This window comes from Beta vulgaris, chromosome 6 (genome assembly GCF_026745355.1).
Source record: "Beta vulgaris subsp. vulgaris cultivar EL10 chromosome 6, EL10.2, whole genome shotgun sequence".
NCBI classification, from domain to species: domain Eukaryota; kingdom Viridiplantae; phylum Streptophyta; class Magnoliopsida; order Caryophyllales; family Amaranthaceae; genus Beta; species Beta vulgaris.
The window spans coordinates 3,177,002-3,192,597 of NC_079207.1; the positions used below are offsets into that span (position 1 = coordinate 3,177,002).

At 36.1% G+C, this 15,596-nt stretch overlaps 1 protein-coding gene across 1 annotated transcript; it reads left to right on the forward strand.

Annotated features, from left to right (window-relative positions):
* Positions 1 to 1,311: 1,311 nt before the first annotated feature.
* LOC104895023 (vacuolar sorting protein 39) lies at positions 1,312 to 15,148 on the forward strand. The gene is made up of 13 exons (XM_057395454.1): positions 1,312 to 1,563; positions 2,981 to 3,451; positions 3,746 to 3,957; positions 4,277 to 4,408; positions 4,517 to 4,660; positions 5,644 to 5,756; positions 9,977 to 10,409; positions 10,868 to 11,197; positions 11,304 to 11,525; positions 11,653 to 11,895; positions 13,199 to 13,642; positions 14,357 to 14,455; positions 14,711 to 15,148. Exons 2-13 carry the CDS (start codon positions 3,010 to 3,012, stop codon positions 14,912 to 14,914), a joined length of 3,018 nt encoding a protein of 1,005 aa, XP_057251437.1. The 5' UTR covers positions 1,312 to 1,563; positions 2,981 to 3,009; the 3' UTR covers positions 14,915 to 15,148.
* The last annotated feature ends 448 nt before the right edge of the window (positions 15,149 to 15,596 follow it).

Consider the following 15,596-nt stretch of genomic DNA (forward strand, 5'->3'; position numbering starts at 1 on the left):
TTTTTACCCCTAGTTGATCTTTAATGTTCTGTTTCTATTTTACAGCACACAAAATCCTACTTAATGTTCTCGTTGGCTTAACCGTCTCCTTTTTCATCTTTAATTTCAACTTCAACTTCTGAAATTGTGCTTCAACTTTCAATTTGTCAGCCTTCATCAAAGCCATTTCTTGTTTTACCACCTTCAACTCATTCAACAAAATCAACAAGATCATTAATCGCAATTCGTTGTCATTCTGTCATCTCATCATCCACCCATCTAAAGAATTTGCATCCCCTTTGATTCAAAATAGGAACAGAATATTAAAGAGTCAACTAGGGGTAAAAAAAATCAAAGCGTGGATTATGCACTAGGGTGCACAATGCTCATTGTGCACCCAAAAAGAACATATCATTTATATAAAAGAACACGAACTTTTTTCAACAACTTTTCTACTTTAAAAAAAACATATGGCTTAAAATTAAAGAACGTGTAAATTTATATTTATGAAAGAAAAAGGTTATAATGAAAAGAACGTATAGTAAATGAACATCTACACTTAAGGTAAAAGAATATATACCTTTTTAATTTAACTTTGAAAAAGGAACTTTTTGTTGCAAAATTTGAGAAAGCAAATAACAATAATTTTTTAAAATTATAGACTGTAAAAATGATAAAATGACGTAGTTTAGAAAAGAGTGCACCATGCTCTACATGCACTTGGGTGCATGTACTTATTTGCCAGGATCAACGCCGGTAAATGATAACTTTGGCCGGAAATTCATAAAGTGGTTTCTGTTCACAATCGAAAGCATTTTATTAGGTCATTTTTGACAATTTTTTTTTAGGATAAATCGCATCTTGCCACCTAGACTTTTCACGTTTTTAGAAACTCCCACCTTAATGATTTTTTTTTATAAATTTCCACCTATCATTTTCATTAAAAACTCCCACCACTTAACGATTTTTGTTAAATTCCATTAATAAAACCGTTAAGTGGGTCCCTCATATACATTTTTTAACAAAATCGAACTTGAAATAGTTGCAAGTCTCTACAAATAGTTATAATTCGTTCCAAACTTGCTCTAAAATTGTTGAAATTTTGCCCTTAAATTGATGAAATTGACTTCGATTCCAACGTAAATTAATAATAAAATGCATATGTGAGGTCTGCTTAATGGTTTTGTTAACGAAATTAAACAAAAAATTCTTTTTTTATTAAGTCATTCCCCACAAAACTTGTATTTTATTAGGTCCTTTCTGACAAAAAACACTATAATTTATAACAATGTTTTGAGTTACATAAAATTTTAACTTACCAATTACTAAAGCAAATGGAGAAATCAGCAAATAAGTCACGAACTCACGACTCACGAGGGAAAGAACTCCTCTGTTTGGAATTTAGATTAAATTTGTGGTGATATGAAGAAGAATCTGCAAAATTGTTTGAATCAATCACAAATGAAAGCTTTGCCAGATTTTCGCTGATCCAGCTTTCCCCGACGAATCACGAAGCTTGGCCCCACGTTTCACAGCAGTCCACAAGTCTCTTTTCACTTCGGTTCTCGCTCTTCGTTTTTTTTGGTAAGCTAATTTTACAATTATAAATCTATCTACTGAAGTTTAAATTATGTTATACTTTCACTTGTTTCTGTAATTTTGTTTTCTTAATCGCTATTTCAATTATTATGAGACTTTGTGGTCATGAACTTTGAAGAGAAAGATTCTAACAATGTGAAGAGGAGACATATTTATTGAAACTCGAATTTCTGGATTTGTATACTCAATCATGTGCTTCAAAAATTGAAATTGTTTGATTGTAAATTATGTTTACTTTGAGCTAGATGTTATGTGATGTATTCTGATTAAGGGTCAAAGTTTAGAAGATTGTTGCAATGCATTGTGATTGTAAGATTATAAGAACTAAATTTTGTTGATACTATTGTAAAAGGTTTTCACAATATGTAATTTTCAATTACTAGAAACATTCTTTGGAGTTAGTTGTGAATAGTGAATACTTTTGGGTTAAATGCAAAGGTTGGATGGTGAAGGGTTTAGATGTTTCTCTTTTTTTGGAAAGATCGAACGGGTACCCAAGAAAAAAAAACCCATAGAAATTATTTGCTAGTTATCTTATGCTTGGACCCTCTTGCTAAAATTCTTGGGTACGCCGTACGCCCATTTAGTGTCCCAAATTCTGATAGCTGGTAAAATGCTTCAATGATCATCATCTGGGAGACTGGAACGGGAGCTTGGGATGATTTCCTTGGATTTTGGGGGAGAGAAATCGTAGAGAGACACGAAAATGGCACATCTTTGATCAATAAAAAATGTCGGTTAGTGGGACTGCATCTTCTCCTTTTCTTGATCTGCCTTGGACATTGGTTTTCTCTCCTCAATAGCTAAAATGAATTAGAAAGAGATCCTTTATGTTTTGCTGAAGCTCATTTCAGTTTCAACCCCATATTCTTCGATTTCGGGTGAATTCTCACATTCACATATGACCCTAATTGGGCTGTTACTTTATACCAATGTCCCTGAACTACAAAAAACACTCACCTTTTATCACTCACATGAAATCAAACACTTTTTTTTTTGCCTTTAGTTTTTTGAGGCGATACTCTATATATTTTCTCTACCTCGGTGTACTTTACATGGATTAAGAATCTCCAAAGGTTAGTTCCAACAATCACTGATGGGTTTTAAAAAGAGTCAATGGTTGAGAGGATTGGAATATTGGATTCAACTCTGCAATACCTTGATACATACAATTGTCACTCAATGCATCATTGAAATTGTCTATAGTTTGAATTTTATGTAGATATATTTAAGCCTTAGTTTGAATTTTCTGTAGATATTCAAGCCTTTCTGTCTTTGTAGAATATTTGTAATCTTTCCCTCTATAAACTGGTTGTAATTTGAATTTGTCTTAATTACTTTAAACGATGGTATGATATCGGACTGCCATATAACTGACTTTGTTTGTTAATCCTGTCCCCAGGTTTCTGGATTTGTTGTTAGCAGAGGGAGATGGTCCATAGTGCATATGACTCCTTCGAGCTAGTCAGTGATTTCCCTACAAAGATTGATGCCGTTGAATCGTACGGTTCAAAGCTTCTCCTTGGTTGCAGTGATGGATCACTTCGAGTTTACGCTTCTGAATCCTCTGGCTCTGAAGCATCTTTGCCGTCTGATCATCACGCCTTCCAATTAGAGCTCACGAAAGAACCCTACTCTCTTGAGAGAACCATAAATGGCTTCTCACGTAGGCCAATCATTGTTATGGAAGTTTTGAGGTCAAAAGACCTACTACTTTCTCTGTCTGAATCTATTTCGTTTCATAAGCTCCCCTCTTTCGAGACTGTTGCTGTAATTTCCAAAGCCAAAGGTGCAAATGCATATTCTTGGGATGATTCTAGGGCCTTTTTGTGCTTTTCCAGGCAGAGGAGGGTCTGTATTTTCCGACATGATGGTAAACTATCCTAAGTCTTGTGATTGTTTAATTATTGCGCTAATGTTCTTAATTTTAAATGGTAATAAACTGGAATTGCAGTATATTGACCACACATATGGAACAAATACTTTAGAATACTTCAATTGATCTAAGTACAGAGCTCATATCTCCTTATCTCCTATAGTTACCTAATAATTACAAATTGGAGGGTCTTCCTTTTTTTTTCTTTTTCAGAAAAAAAAAGAATTTGTTGGATGCTCCATGATGATGAGTGTTTGTCGATTTTTTTAGTTCTGCTTCCTATTTGTGTAGGTGGGCGGGGCTTTGTCGAGGTGAAAGAGTATAGTGTTCCAGATACTGTGAAGTCAATGGCTTGGTGTGGTGAAAATATATGCATCGGAGTTCGGAAGGATTATATGATACTCAATGCTAGTACTGGTGCATTGTCCGAAGTGTTTTCTTCTGGGAGAATCTCCCCACCTTTAGTGGTGTCTCTCCCCTATGGAGGGATGCTTCTCGGCAAGGTAATAAGCTTCATTTTAATTTTATTTTCGGAGTGAAGAAGGATCCCTTGAGGGAAATGATGTTTAATCATGCTTTTTGACTCCTGCTAGTGAGCTTAAAACTTCACTACTTTTGATTTCTTGATATTATGGAACATATTGTTGACATCTAGTGGAAAAATTCGTCGTGGTATCATTACTATTGAAAAAAGGATTATCTTCTTCTTTTTGGCATCATGCTGAAGGATGTGCTTCTATGGGTCAATTACTTTGCTTTGTAATTATAATTTGGTACTTCCGTACTTATGTGGCTCTTGCATATGTTGCTTGCTTCACGCAGGATAATATTGGAGTTTTTGTGGACCAACATGGGAAGCTTGGACAAGAAGGCAGAATTTGTTGGTCTGAGGCTCCTTGTCAAATTGTTATGCACGAGCCTTATGCTATAGGTCTCTTGCCTAGACATGTCGAGGTAAGCTAACAAAAACCGTGTGAAATTGAAACTCAAGACGATCATTTTGTGGATTTTTCTCTGAACTTACAAAATCATGCATTTACATATATTTCATTGATAATGCAGATACGGTCTCTTCAACAACCGTATCCCCTTATACAAACTGTTGTCTTGCGGAATGTTCGGCATCTCATACGAAGCAATGATACGATTCTTGTAGCATTAGAAAAATCTGTTCATGGCCTCTTCCCTGTTCCTCTTGGTGCGCAGGTTAGCTTATATCAGCTCACTTTATAAGCAGCAGCTTGAACAGGATGAGTGATTATTGGTTTTTGTGTGATGGTGTGTCGAAGTTAATCAACTATACAAATTCAAAAGCTGGAGTATTTAAACAAATATCAACATGGACAGAACTTAGTCAAAGAGGAAAAAAAATAGAATTATAAACACACAAGTGTCATTACACCATAAGCTCACAAAAGGGGGCTCCTAAAGACAACATCTCATGTTAAGTCACCGATGAAGCACACATGTACAGTCTGGAAGTTGGTGATTGAACTTCTGGAGGTTTAGTTATAGAATAACTAAGCAAAATTCGGAGTGTAAAATTCAAAGTTTTAATTTTCAAAGGCAGCATTTATATCAGCAATTGCTAGTTTCAGATAAGTAACAGAGTGCCTGGAATTTGGAAAGTTTTCAGTAGAATCGGTAATGATCTGAAAGCTCTGGCAGATTATGCAATCTGTCACGTAGTATGGAAAAGAGCCAGAAGCTGATTAGTAGTGGACACTGGTTCAAATTTAACCTGCCCTTCGTATTTGTGGTGTTAATTCTGTTGGTTTTCTTCTTGGTTACTTCTTGTGTGGTTTTATTGAGGGCTTTATAATCTGAATTTTTCCCGAATGATATTCAAGAAGATCTTCTAGAGAAAATTGTTGAATTTGAGGAAATGCGGTTGTTGGACAAAATAATTAGCAATATGGATTTTGTCAAACAATCTGGTTGCTCAATGACTGTATGAGTTGTAATATATCTTTTGCCTTTGAAAAGGGGGGAAGTTAGTGCTTTCAGAAGAACCAAAAAATTTTGTATTTGGCTGGTTATAATTTTAAGCTCATTCTCATCTTAGATCAGTAAAAGGGTATGCCTTAACTGCATTTTATATGAATCTTTCAAGTGTTAATCTTATTATGTAGACAAATGCTGTTTGAGTGGCAATTTGATGATTATGAAAACAAGTTTTTAAAATGCAGATCGTGCAATTGACAGCATCTGGAAATTTCGAGGAGGCTTTATCTTTGTGTAAACTCCTTCCACCAGAAGATTCAAGCCTTAGAGCTGCAAAGGAGAGTTCTATCCACGTTAGGTAAATATTTTCTGGATTGTTTATGCACCTTATTTCTTATCAATATAACTATTTAAGCACAATGCATGAACTGCATATTTGGGCAGAAGGAAGAGATAAAGATAATTGTGATTGGTCTCTGAAAAAAAAAAACATTAATCAAAGATATGTACAAGCTTTTGAAAGACTTGTTCCCTCCCAAAATACAAAAGGAAACCAATGGAAACTCTCAACAATCTACTTCCCTCTATCTACAGACCATTTGTACTTCTTTTTCTCTCTCTCTCTCTCTCTCTCTCTCTCTCTCTCTCTCTTACCTTTAATCAACGATCTATCTTTCTTCACAGGCTTCTTATATACTTCTTCCGCTCCACAAAGAATACAAAGCTTGACTTTTCACGGTCTCCAAGGCACAACTTTGACTATAAATATCTTTAATTATGTATTAATAAAAAGGAAAAATTGACAATAGAGGTCTGAACTTTGGGTGATAATTTTTAAAAGGTCTGAACTATTGATTAACCTGTGTAGGTCCCAACTTTAGGGGGTCTTAACTTTTAGCGGACCTTAGTGACTTTAACAACACATTGGCATGAATTTAACAAGATCTTACATTACCATGTTATTATTTATATAGTGGTGGAAGTTCGTCGTCAAAGTTCATAGAATTTGACTCTAAAAATGCAAGTGTTGCAATCTATTTGGAGCGGAGGAAGTATGAATTATTTTGTGCTTCCCGTAGTGCCCTTTCCCACTAGGCCAACTCATCGCACACAAATTTCTCATGCTCCTATAATTTTCTAGTCATAACGACTAAACCAAAGGCTTATTTTCCGCTAACCATGCCAAATCTGATATAGAAGGGCCTTCTGAAACATAAGTGGAACTGAAAACTCAATAGAAAATTAGAAATTGAACTATTGAAGGATGGTTTATTTTCTAAGCTTTTAAGAAATCATCAGGAGTTTTGCTTCTTCCTGTTGTACCTATGCTATCCCCGGCGTCCTCATTTTGGAGACTAAAATTTATGGTCCTCAAACTTTTTAGGCCAAAGTAAATGTCGGAAGGTCGGGGTAAGTCTTCTGGGGTGACTCGCGGATTTTGTATATGAAGGGTTATTGAAGGACTACAATTGTGCTTTGAAAACATTATTCACTATTTAGAATGACCTCGGCGGACCTTGTTCTGAAGGTTGTAGACCACTCTTAGGAGACCCTTTTTGAGGCCAAGCAGTAAAATGTTGATGAGTTATGATATATTATTTCCTATAGTCTTCTGAGGTCTGGTCTCTTTGAACCAAGTGCACCATTTGCGGGTTTAAGTCTTGTGGATATTGACAGAACGTCCCGATAGAGACCAGGGGTATGTTTTCCTCTCTCTCCTCACTAGCCATTTATAGTCATTCAAGGCCAATGCTTGTATTATTTAATTATAGATAAAAGGCTGTGTATATGTGATATGTCTCATGAGATCTTTTCGTGGCTCTATAAAACAAGTTGATATAGATGATGAAGAACCTTTCTATGGTTGGACAATGACGACAGGGTTGTATATTACATTACACCCTAAGGATATCAAGGTTTTGGGAAAGAATGGTTGAGAAGTATTCTATAATCTAGACTACTATGTGACTTCCCAAGGTGGAATTGGAATCCATATTAGCCAGTAGGTTTGAACCCCAATTTTCCCTAGGTGCACCTTGTTTTAAATGCTGTAAAGCACTCCTCAAAACCTTTTTCCACAGTTGGAAAATGTCAATGAAAATTGAGAAGTCTCCTCTAGTCCGATAATTCCTCCTCAAAACTTCGAGATGATTTCGTTTCAGGGACCATATTATTACCCTGGCGAATCTTGTCATCTCACAAATGCAGTGTTATTGCTTCCAATACTAATTTCTTTAGTTTGTTTCTCATGCCAGATTGGATGCCTTTCTCTCTACTTCAGTTACCATCATATTTATCCTTTTATCAACCAATCCCGCTTTTTACGTCCCGTTACATGCTCTTTCTCTCCCGTTTGTTATTACATATTTTCATATACTTCCTCCGTTTTTTTTTTACTTGCAACACTTTTTTTTTCATCAACTTCAATGCAAAATTTGGGTAGGAGAGAGGTAGAGAGGAAAAAAAGAGAGGCCCCATGTGATTGGAGAGAGATAGAGAGAAAGAAAAAGCAAAAGTAGAAAGTGTTGCAAGTAAATAATTATTTCCCTTTTAGGAAAGTGTTGCAAGTAAAAAAAAAAAACAGAGGAAGTATTATTTTTTAAGTGATCATTGGATGAAATTAAATGAAATAAGAACGTTTGAGAAAGATATCAATTTTATAAATTTGTAGCAGCATACTGAGCAATCATAGAGAAGAATGAGAAATTTGCAGAGACGAAGAGTAGGTTAGCAGAAGGAAGAAGAGGTAGAGGAGAAGAACACCAATGTAGCAGTAAAATAAAAGATAATGTGTATTGGTAATCCCCAAGAGTGATTCCGCAGCTTTCAAGAGGTTGGGGCTCACCACTACAAAGAGAATATTCACAACTTTTCTGAATGCCATTCTCTCTCTTGCTTCCTCTTTATTTGTTACAGTTGAGATTCTTCTTCTCTCACTATAACTAACTTTTCCCACACCATTGTGGCTCTAGCAGCATTTGTTTGTTCTAACCGTTTTCCCCTTGCTTGACCCGTCTGCCAAATCTGATGGGAGGATGTGTGGGTGGATGTATTGCATGATTGGTCTATTAACCAACTGTTCGTAATCTTCCATGTGTAAACATCTATTAGACGTAGATAGTCCATGTTTTCTCCCACTCAGCTCTACAAAATTGAAGAAGCTTTCGATGGGAATTCAGTATTATTGCTCGTCTTGGACTTGGGTTGATATGGATGTTAGTGATGTCTTCTCACCTAAGTTGTTGTGGAGGAATTTAATACTTTTTTCGTTCTAGAATAAATGAAACACTTACCATTTTAGGCCACTTCAAAATAAATGAAATGGTACTTTGTTTGGTATTTACTTCTCTATATTTCTTCCTCATCACATGGGTCCTTCTTTTTCTTTCTCTTTATCTCTCTCCTCCCTAGATCCCTGTGCCAATCCCCTATGTTTCATTTTAAACAGAACGGAGGAAGTACTAAATATCAAGTATGCCTCTTCCAATTGAAATTCGCATTGATGAGTTCTCAATGTTAAATATGATCTTGTTCGTGCTCGGTTGTTCTTTCCTGCAATTAGGAAAGTGTTGCTGGAATGCTGGATGGGTTCGTAATTGAGAAGATTTGACATATGAAGCTTAAAGTAAGTCCTGCAGATTGAACATGCTGTCATGCCAAAAAAATTTGTAACATGTCTAGCCAATTGTGTGTTTTTTATCCTTCCATGCCCAGCATGTCTGACTTTTTAGGAGTTTGCCTCTCGGCAATTGAGGAAGTCCTTTGCTGAGCGGGTATATAACTATATATACAGCTAGAGGCCAACTATGATCTGAATATATAATGTTGTACTTCTGATGGAACCTTTGATGCAAGTACATTAACCACACGGAACAGATTACCTTATGGTGAATTGAATAAAGATGTTGAACATCAATTGCTTTGTCAAAGTTCTTATTGGATTTGATGGTATCATCTAGATCACCAGGCTCACCGTCTTGTTGGAACCATACGCTTGGATTTACCACATTTAAGTATGCTTGGATTGAAGTAGTAATGACATAAAGGCAGCCTTTTGTGAGTTTGTTAGTTTCCTGGGATGGTATGAATGAGAAGAATAAACAGTGTTTAGTTAGGCGACTTAGGTCACAAAAAGTTCTAATGTCCTATTGGATTTATCCTATTGTCAACGCGGGAAACAGGTCGGTACTGGTGGATTTGAAAAGCCCCTTTCTGGGTTTAAGTAGAATTCCTGCAACTTATTGTTGACAATGCTACCTATTGGAATGATGAATAAGTAGATTTGGGTTTTGACTTTCGTCTGATGTGTTGCAGTAGGCCTTACTCAAAGAGTATACAAAGTTATATAACTTGACATGTTTGATAGTTCTATGATAATATCATCACTGATTTAATTGTGGGATTTTTAAGATAGAGTAACTTTGCCTTTATCTTCTGGTTTTGTTGACCAGATTCTGATACTTTTTGGACTTTTCTGCTGTTAAGCTGATAGCACATTTTCTTTTGATTGTATGCAACTGATAAAGAACATGAATATTTATGTCAGATCTACATTGACTTGATTCTCCGTTTATGCAGATATGCACATTATTTGTTTGAAAATGGGAGCTATGAGGAGGCTATGGAGCATTTTGTGGCTTCTCAAGTCGATATCACATATGTGCTATCGTTATACCCATCCATTATTGTTCCAAGGTCAAGTGCGCTTCCTGAGCAGGAGAAGGTGATAGATTTTGGTCTGGATGCTTCAGATCTCTCTAGGTGTTCGTCAGGTCTATCAGATGATATGGAAGCTTCACCCAGAGCACATATTGAATTGGAGGAAAATGCTGACATGGAGTCCAAAATAGTTAGCCATAATACTCTTATGGCTTTTATCAAGTTCTTGCAGAAGAAACGGTTCAATATTATTGAAAAAGCCGCAGCAGAGGGAACAGATGAGGCTGTTTCTGATGCTTTTGGTGCTAATTTCAAATCTTTTGACTCCAATAGGCCCAAGAAGTCCAATAAGGTAACATGTGTTTACTATTCTTTGTTGAAATAGGCAGAGTCCAAGCAGGTTAATTTTGCTGTAACCTCAAATAACATCTTATGGCAATCATTCCTAACGTTCCTTCTGTTTCAAGGTGATTGCCTTAATTGACTACTATACTCAAAAGTAGTGTGTTAAATTGTGGTAGTGCATCAACAACCAGATTAGTGATATATTCTGTCTGTTTGAATTTGGCATAATTACACTGAGTCACTACTACATATATGAATAATACGATGCTTGTTCTGTTATTTAAGTACATGAAATGAGTTAACCATGGGTGGCTGTCATCCTTGATTTTAAATGGTTCTGCCAGACTGCCACTGTGCTTGCTTCCAGCAACATATCATTTTGTTTAAGCATAATTGTTCAGTTTGTGCATTAATTATTTGTTAAATCAGTATGATTAACACTTGTATTCAATCTGGGTAACTTAGGGTCGTGGCAGCATTACCATCAGTTCAAGTGGTCGTGAGAGGGCTGCTATCCTGGACACCGCACTTCTACAAGCCTTTATTCTCACGGGGCAGTCTTCTGCAACTGTGGAACTATTGAGAGGTGTGAACTACTGTGATTTGAAGATATCTGAGGAGTTCTTGCTTAAAAAAAATCAATATACTGCCTTGCTCGAATTGTACAAGTGCAATGATATGCACCGCGAATCTTTGAAGCTTTTGCTCCAACTAATAGAAGAGTCAAAGGCAGGCCACCCACGAGCTGACCTCACCCAGAAGTTTACACCTGAAATGCTCATTGAGTATCTGAAGGTGATACTGCTATGCTGAGTTAATTTCTGTAAGATCCTAATGTTAATTAATTGTACAGCTTCAAAAGCGCAATCATTGAATTTGTACTAGAGCTTCTTTTGTGCAGCCTCTTTGTGGGACAGACCCCATGCTTGTTCTGGAATTTGCGATGCTTGTTCTTGAAGTCTGTCCAACACAGACTATTGAGCTCTTTCTGTCAGGAAATATTCCAGCAGACTTGGTTAATTCCTACTTGAAACAGCATGCTCCAAATATGCAGGCTAATTATTTGGAACTCATGCTTTCCATGAATGAAGATGGGATCTCTGGTAACCTACAAAATGAAATGGTGAGAGTTTCATACGTCAATATGTTGCTTTTTGTGTCTTACCTTTTGTAATTTTGTTATTTGCATTTCTAAAATTAACTTTTGGATGGTATAGATGCTTAAACTTGGTTGATCCTTTGCAAGACAGGTGCAAATCTATCTCTCAGAGGTACTTGATTGGTATAGGGAGCTGATTTCACAAAAGCAATGGGATGAGACGGCTTACTCTCCCACAAGGAAAAAATTATTGTCTGCACTGGAGAGCATTTCAGGGTACAATCCAGAAGGTCTCTTAAAGCGTCTTCCAGCTGATGCCTTGTATGAAGAGAGGGCAATTTTGTTGGGAAAACTGAACCAGCATGAACTTGCTCTTTCTCTCTATGTACATAAGGTAATGCCAGGTTCTTCGTCCTCTCTCTCTCTCTCTCTCTCTCTCTCTCTATGAAGGTGGCATGGGGAGGGACGTGGATGGTCATCTTTTCCTTTCTTTTTCTACGACAGCTATCTGGGGGTGTATATTGTTATGGATGGCAAAAATGTATTTGAACCACTTTAGGGCTGTATTGCTAACTGTCCATATATGTGACAAAAGAATTTGTGGCTGTTTAAAGTTTGAACCACTGTCTATCGTGAGTTTGTCTTTTGAAAGATCTTTTGTTAATTTTACCCATAAATTGAAAGTGCATCCTAAGCTAGTTTAATACTGATGTATCAATATGTAGATCAAAATGAAGTTACTAATACAGCGTCGAAATGTTTCTTGCTTCGAGCTCTGTTGGAAGTTTTTTGCTTCTGGCTAATGGAACTGTTTTTTTGCATTTGTCTTGTTCAGAGTCTCCATGGCCAATTTTGACCATTATTATCTCTAATTACATACTGATATAAGTTACTCCATCCATCCACAAGTAAATTGTCCTGTTTGGTGGAGGTTCCCTGTGACATTTGATATAGGATAGAGTGTGAGAGAGAAAGAGTTAGGGAGAGGGGGCATCATTTGTGATGGATGGGTGAGATTTCCGTTTCAAATGATGAAATTTATTGTGGACATTCCAGAAAAGGAATACAGGATGTTTGTTGTATGGAAGACCCTCTAGGCATCTTGACTTAGAAACGGTTGGTACAACCAGTAATGCCACTTCCTCCGTCACACCCATCTTCAGGAAGATCTAGTCACAGGTTCTCACTTCTCAGTGAGCCAGCAAAATAACTCGTTCTTCCGTCTTTGAGATCTTTAAATTCGGAAAGTGATTTGCAAAAAATGGGTATTTATGATCCGATAAACACGTTGTTCCTGACCCTGCTTCACCTCAATTGTTCGTCCACTGACTTTGTAGCTTCTTTTACCATCTTGAATTGTATAGATGTTTTCTTTTGTTTACGAGAACATCATCCATTGTCTAGTATCCCCAAGCATGCTTTCATGCTTTACTCTGAATCCTCTAATTCATTTCATCTTTATAATTTTTCACTAGTGGTAAACATGGTACAGAAAATCTGCAGTTAATTGCTGGGTAAACGTTTTAACTTTATACTTCAGTTTGTGCTATTTAAAAATGTAAATAGGGTAATCAATTTGCAGATTATATAGTGTTAACTGTTACCCATCTGATCTCACTTGTTTGTTTTTTCACAATTTCTCTATGTAAGTGTTGCTCGTTGATGACCTTTTGCTTTCCTCTTCAATTGTTGGGCAGCTTCATGTTCCTGAACTGGCTCTTTCTTACTGTGATCGAGTTTACGAGTCTCAGCCTTCTGGAAAGTCTCACAGCAATATATATCTTACTCTCCTACAAATCTATCTAAATCCTAGGAGGACAACAAGAAACATTGAGAGACGAATCAACCATACTGTCTCAACCCCGAATGCTGAAATTAAAAGGGTTAATTCCTCTGCCTCAATTAGAAGCAAAGGAGTCCGTTCAACTAGGAAAATTGCTGAAATAGAGGGTGCAGAAGACGTGCGCTTTAGCCCCAGCAACACAGACAGTGGGAAGAGTGATGGTGATGCAGATGAAGCCAGCTGTGAAGGAGGGTCCAATATAATGCTTGATGAGGCCCTTGATTTGTTGAGCCAAAGATGGGAAAGGGTCAATGGAGCACAGGCCCTGAAATTGTTACCAAGAGAAACTAAACTAAAGGTATGTTATTTTCTTTTTAGGAGTAGCTTTTGAAATCAACGAATTCTGAAATTAAGGTGTTTCTGAGTATTTCATGTAGGTTTTCTTTATATCTGTTATGTAGAGACAATATGTTACCATGTAGTTAAAGATGATATATCATGGCTCACACTCAATGCTGCTCTTATGAGAACCAGAACGTCGATATGACTGGGAAATGACAGTTGGATGATTTATAGTTTTATACCATGATCAGAGCTTCAAATTCATGATATTAGTGATGAATTTTTTCCATTATGCTTGCTGTTCACATATCTGATTACTTTGACTTGGATATCTTTAGTCCTTTTCTATCACATCTTAAGTTGGGGTGCGTTAACTTTGCTTTAATTTCACTTATTTTAAGCTCTTAACTTAATGACCTTTAATTTCACTTGGCTGAACTTGCTAACTTATTTTAGTTGTGATAATTGAACTTGAATTGTCCTTGTTGGCCCTGGATTTGTTTGAAATTATTGGTCGTGACTTATCTTATCTGAACTTATTTGCCTTGATATAAGTGAAAATAAGGTGCCATGAACAAAGCTTTAGTTGTCATTTATGATGCTATGAAGTGTTCGATAGCTGAATCTGTAGAAGACTAGAAGCTCAAAGTTATCTCTATTAAAAAGTGTGTTTACTGCTCTTAGCTTCATTTTTCTATCTTCTGATGTATCTTTATGTATGTGTGTTCAGGATTTGCTTTCTTTTCTTGGACCACTATTAAGAAAATCCAGCGAAGCACATAGAAATTTCTCAGTGATCAAGAGACTTAGAGAGAGCGAGAATCTGCAGGTATGGACTTCTCTTGCTGAAATGTTTCACCTTAAAAGAAACACCAAGTTCCAAGAAAAATTAAGTTCAAATAAGTCTTACACTTACAAGGAGTTTAAATATGAGATGTCCAGTTCAGTTTACCACTAGTATACGTTTTGGCTTGTGATAACTTTGATTACTTCCATTAGTTAGTTGAAGCCTTAGAGAGAAGGAAGAAAATCTTATTCTAAATTGCGTCTGTAACATGGACTCATGGAGGTTTTTCATATCCAGGTAAAAAATGAGCTCTTCAACAAAAGGAAAGATGTCGTCAAGGTTACTGGTGATAGCATGTGTTCCCTCTGCAACAAAAAGATCGGAACAAGCGTGTTTGCAGTCTACCCAAATGGCACAACTTTAGTCCACTTTGTTTGCTTTAGGGACTCGCAAAGCATGAAGGCTATGAGAGGCTCTCAGTTAAGAAAGAGATCACAATAGAGAGTTCAAAGTTTTTGGTGTTTGCCATCAAAATTACCTAATTTTTGCGGGTTAGATCACAATAAAGTCCGAGACGTTTGAGACAAAAAATCGCGACAGCAAAAAAACTAAATAGAAGTTATTCGGAATGCGTGATCATGGTGTAATAAGAAGTAAGAGATGATTGACAAGGCATTGTGTTAATGTGTTTATATCTGTTTTGCTTGTTATATATATATATATATATATATATATATATATATATATATATATATATAATATATATATATATATATATATATATATATATATATATGTGGTGATTCTTGTACCGGATGTAATTGATTTATTTGGAATATCCATGATTTTTGCTTTTGCTTACAAGTTGATTTGTTGTAAACTTGTAATGCATTTATATAATGGTTGATTTAATTTACACGATTAAGAAGAAATGTACAATTTGGTCTTTTGTGGAAGTGTTTAGATGTACTCACTCTAATTTGTATCATTTGATCACATAGGATGAATTCCATTCAACTTATTTTCACTTGACATTTTTTTTAACTCATTGAAGCTTATCCTTAAGAGTTATTTAAACTTATCATAGCTTAAGGGTAATTTAAACTTATCTAACTTATTTTTTGAATCGAGTCAAAATAAGTTAGATGAAATAATATCTTTAACTCTCATTTTGTGTAATAGA

What these genes read in the sequence shown, in the direction of transcription:
- LOC104895023 (XM_057395454.1), top strand. Translation starts at nt 3,010, where the DNA reads ATGGTCCATAGTGCATATGACTCCTTCGAGCTAGTCAGTGATTTCCCT. An exon ending in GAGAGTTCTATCCACGTTAG is followed by an intron (nt 5,757 to 9,976) that starts GTAAATATTTTC and finishes CCGTTTATGCAG; the next exon opens with ATATGCACATTATTTGTTTG. An exon ending in GTAACCTACAAAATGAAATG is followed by an intron (nt 11,526 to 11,652) that starts GTGAGAGTTTCA and finishes TTTGCAAGACAG; the next exon opens with GTGCAAATCTATCTCTCAGA.